Source organism: Canis lupus, chromosome 34, assembly GCF_011100685.1.
Source record: "Canis lupus familiaris isolate Mischka breed German Shepherd chromosome 34, alternate assembly UU_Cfam_GSD_1.0, whole genome shotgun sequence".
In the NCBI taxonomy this organism is placed as follows: Eukaryota; Metazoa; Chordata; class Mammalia; order Carnivora; family Canidae; genus Canis; species Canis lupus.
This window is the reverse complement of record NC_049255.1, coordinates 35,430,696-35,435,280: the sequence shown is the minus strand read 5'-3', so window position 1 is coordinate 35,435,280 and position 4,585 is coordinate 35,430,696. Positions and strand designations below refer to the sequence as shown.

At 44.6% G+C, this 4,585-nt stretch overlaps 1 protein-coding gene across 1 annotated transcript; it reads right to left on the bottom strand.

The window, feature by feature from the left end:
* Positions 1-2,935: 2,935 nt before the first annotated feature.
* LOC100686524 (U2 small nuclear ribonucleoprotein B''-like) lies at positions 2,936-3,672 on the bottom strand. The gene has a single exon (XM_038583282.1). It carries the CDS (start codon positions 3,626-3,628, stop codon positions 2,951-2,953), a length of 678 nt encoding a protein of 225 aa, XP_038439210.1. The 5' UTR covers positions 3,629-3,672; the 3' UTR covers positions 2,936-2,950.
* Positions 3,673-4,585: the final 913 nt, after the last annotated feature.

The following is a 4,585-nucleotide window of genomic DNA, read 5'->3' as shown; positions in this document are numbered from 1 at the left end:
AATAACACCCAGTGCTCATCCCATCAAGTGCCCCCCCCAGTCACCCCCACCCCCCGCCCACCTCCTCTTCCACCCCCCCTAGTTCGCTTTCCAGAGTTAGGAGTCTCTCATGTTCTGTCTCCCTTTCTGATATTCCCCCTCATTTTTTCTCCTTTCCCCTTTATTCCCATTCACTATTTTTTATATTCCCCAAATGAATGAGACCATATAATGTTTGTCCTTCTCCAATTGACTTATTTCACTCAGCATCATACCCTCCAGTTCCATCCACGTTGAAGCAAATGGTGGGTATTTGTCGTTTCTAATGGCTGAGGAATATTCCATTGTATACATAGACCACAGCTTCTTTATCCATTCATCTGTCGATGGACACCGAGGCTCCTTCCACAGTTGGGCTATTGTGGACATTGCTGCTATAATATCGGGGTGCAGGTGTCCTGCCATTTCACTGCATCTGTATCTTTGGGGTAAATCCCCAGCAATGCAATTGCTGGGTCGTAGGGCAGATCTATTTTTAACTCTTTGAGGAACCTCCACACAGTTTTCCAGAGTGGCTGCACCAGTTCACATTCCCACCGACAGTGCAGGAGGGTTCCCCTTTCTCCACATCCTCTCCAACATTTGTTGTTTCCTGCCTTGTTAATTTTCCCCATTCTCGCTGGTGTTAGGTGGTATCTCAGTGTGGTTTTGATTTGTATTTCCCTGATGGCAAGTGATGCAGAGCATTTTCTCATGTGCTTGTTGGCCAGGACATAAGATTTTGAAAGCTCTGGTCTTCACCCTGGGTGGTTGGGGACGTGCTGATGGAAGCAGCAGGAAAACTTGGGTAACAGAAGAGAAAGATGAAGGTGTTGGGTCTGTTTGCTTGGGTCTCCCCGAATATGGTAGGTCCTTGCAGAGCAGAATGTTGTTTGTCGACTGCACCAGGAATCCATTTCCTGTTCCTTGGAGTTCTATTCTCGGTTCCAGAACGACCCACTCAAGAGGGGTTCAGTGTTTGCCTCAAAGCACCTGGCAGCGAGGAGGCAATATAAACAATATATAAAATGCTGCCATTAAATCGAATAAGGAGAAGATTACAAATTGGCTCTTGGATTTGGTAATGTGGAGGCCATGAAAATCTTGATAAAACCATTTTTGGGTGAGCAATTTTGAAAATGAAAGCCTGACTGGGGTGTATTTATGAAAGAGTGGAGAAAGGAGAAATGGAAATATGAGATTTGCTGTGAAGGAGAGCAGTAGCTACAGGGCAAAGAGGGGTCAAGGGAGAGTTTGTTTTACTTGTGCAGGACGGATGGTAATTCCTCTTGTTTGCATGCTGTTGGGAATGACTCCACAGGAAAAGAAATATTGTCAACCCAGAAAGAGAAGAGGTAATTGCTGGGGATACGTTTATAGCTAGACAAGAAGGGATGGAATCAAGTCCACGGTGGGAGGGTTTGGCTTTAGATGGGAGTCCAACCAGAGCATCCAGAGCAACGTAAGAGGAAACAGGACATTTGATACCGGTAGTTGGGGGACATGAGAGTTGGGAGAATTAGGGAGGTCCTTGTCTGACAGTTTCTGGTTTTCCCTCCAGTAAATTTCCCTCCAGTAAAAAAAATTTCCCTCCAGAAGGGGAAGTACAGGGAGGGAGGAGCCACTAGAGGCTTGAAGAGAGAAGAGAACGTGGCAAATGGTTACCTAAGCAGAGAGCTGAATGGATCTTTACAAAGCAGAAGGGTGGCCAGCAGTTCGGAGGGCCCACTGAGGCTGGCAGTCATGACTCGAATATGAGACTTGTCAGTGTGGAGGTAAACATTCCCTCCAGCTATGGTCAGCTGTTGGGGTGCTGGTGAATGGAGGAGGATGGAGGTTGGATCTAAGAAGGGTCTTACCTGGCATCCTCAGGGAAGGAACCGAAGGAAGGGCAACTAAAGGGAATGTGAATAAAGACAGTGAGTACAAGTGAGAGATTGTTAATGTTGGGCCATGAAACGTAAGCTGAGTGGGAGGTAAGTAAAGTCCTTAGGGGGGTGAGGGACAGGGAAAGGGATAGATCATAGATCCTGGTGAGTTTGAATAATTGTCAGAGTTGGACTATAGGAGGAAGTGTCCTAGAAAGACAGGATCAGTAGTCAGAGAGTGGGATGCATGAAATAGCCAGGTCTAGGGTATGACGATGGACTGAGGTGAGGCAGAGGTCAACCATTCATCACTACTACCTGGGTCTTACGTCCCCAGTAAGCACTCACAGGAGAGGAGCCCTATCTTGTACGTCTTAGCCTTTCTTCTCAAGCAACTAGCACAGTCTATGAGTTTAGCAGGGGCTTTGCTAAAGTTTATGAGTTAAGTGTTGAACGAAAAGTTCAACCATTGAGAAATACAAAAAAGGGCCAGTGAGACTCAGATTTTCTGCTATAAACTACCACTTTCTGAGTTTCCCCCCAGAATTATTTCCAATCCATTGGGATCAACCAAAGGAGAGCCCTTGCCTTAAGGGGATTAAAGTAATGGCGTCAATTATTCAAAGCTAAGCATAGAATTCCATGGCAGGAGGTCATTTATAATTTGTGAAAGCATGAATTTGGACTTAATGCTTTTGAACCTTAGCTGGTGAGTGAGACTAACCTGCTACTTAACGTTCACCTCTTAGTGTGGCCACGTTATTTTATAGCTATTACCAGATTTTATACACTATGAAGGGAAGAAAATGAATTACTTATAAAAATGGCCTAAAAATGCAATTTCTTTTTTTTTTTTAGAATACAAATAAAAGTTTATTGTACAAAATTGAGGCCTTCATATTTCATAGCTCAATAAGGCTAAACAAGAACTAAGTTATTTTTTAAAATTCACAAGAATTTCTTTCACTCACCCACATCCCAACTATTAAAATGGCCTGACCAAATGTTATCAAAACAAACACTTTAAATAATACCAAGTCCTTTAAAGACAACTATGCCATATGTTATTTTTTGGCATATGAGATCTTCATGGCATGGGACGGTGTGATTTTAAATCCCTGTAAAGCATCCCTGGCAGCTCCAGCCTGTCCATCATTTTCAAATTCAACAAAAGCAATGTCATGCCTTCCGGGTACCAAACGTACTTCTTTGAAGCCCGGAAACTGATTAAACAGCATAGACAACATCATCTCATTAGTCTCTTCTGGTAAATTGTTGAGGAATAAAATATAGTTTGGAGGGTAATCAGGGACCTGAGGATTTGGTGTTGAATTTCCTTGGGTATTTGCTGCATTTGGTGTTCCCTGACCAGGCTTTTTGCTTGCAGTGGTTGCAGTCTGTTCCACAGTTTTTGCTTTTTTCTTTTCCTTCTTCTTTTCTTTGTCAGCAAAAGTGCCACGCATTTTAGATATTATATCCGAATCTGTTTTTGCATACTGGATTCGCATTGGTTTGCCATAAAATGGAAATCCTTGTAACTGTCTCAAGGCATTTGTGGATGAGCCCAGTTCCTTAAAAATAACAAAGGCTTGCCCCCTCATCTTCATGGTCTTTAAAGCTACAATATCTACCACATGGCCAAACTGAGAAAACAGGGCGTATAGGGATCTCTTCAATTCTTCTTTTTTAATTTTGTCATTCATATTGTTAATGTAAATTGTATGATTTGGTCTGATATCCATGTTTGCAGTTAAACTGTTCAAATTGCTGGAGGCCTGCGCCGGTCAAAAATGCAATTTCATTGGGGGGATCCACAGAGATGCCTGCGTGCAAACCTCAAAACTAGAAAAACAACCAATTTTCACATGCATTTTATTTAAATGGACTCACTGCATTAATCTGTGTTTCAACATATTGCTACATACTCGGGCCAAAAAGTACCAAGCATTGGGGGAAATTCTCTTCAGCCCAAACTAGCATTAGTGACAAGCTCAGGGAGACAACAGAAAACACCTTTTAGGGCCATAGGCAGAGAGACTGAAAATAAACCAAGATTCAAAACAATGCAAAACCAAAACACACACCTTGTCAGATAAAACGTACAGCTTTACCCAGCGGTGGAGGGATAATTGGGAGGCTGAGGCTTACAGTGATCGATCAAATCGATGGTGCGATCACACAGCAGCTTTGGCAGGGGAGAGATGGGGAGTTTGAGTGTTTTGGCAAGAGCCTGCTTCCTCTTCACTTGTCCGGTCCAGAGACATTGCACTGGGGGGTGGGGTGCAGGAGGAACTGTAACCCCCACCCCAACCCCAAGTAGTCCTCCCCTGATGTGGTTGTGGGCAACCCTCGAATCTCACTGACCAAGTCCTCACCACCCCCCTAACACAGCAGGTGTGAGTCTCCCTTAGAAGATGTGACTGGAGGACTGGAGGCTTCGAGGGGCCCAGTGACCTGCTCAAGGACATTGAACGCATGCAGGGCAGTGCCGAGTGAGCCAAGCCACAGCCCCTGGGGCCCAGGCAAGCCTTTGCCAAACCCCAACCAGCCCGCACTTGTGGGTCTGGGTTGCTGGGCATCTTGTCAGCTTGCACAGGGCATTGCCCCGGCTTCCTGGAGGTACTTTTCTCCTTTCCTTCCTTCCTTCCTTCCTTCCTTCCTTCCTTCCTTCCTTTCTTTCTTTCTTTCTTTCTTTCTTT

What these genes read in the sequence shown, in the direction of transcription:
- LOC100686524 (XM_038583282.1), bottom strand. Translation starts at nt 3,628, where the DNA reads ATGGATATCAGACCAAATCATACAATTTACATTAACAATATGAATGAC.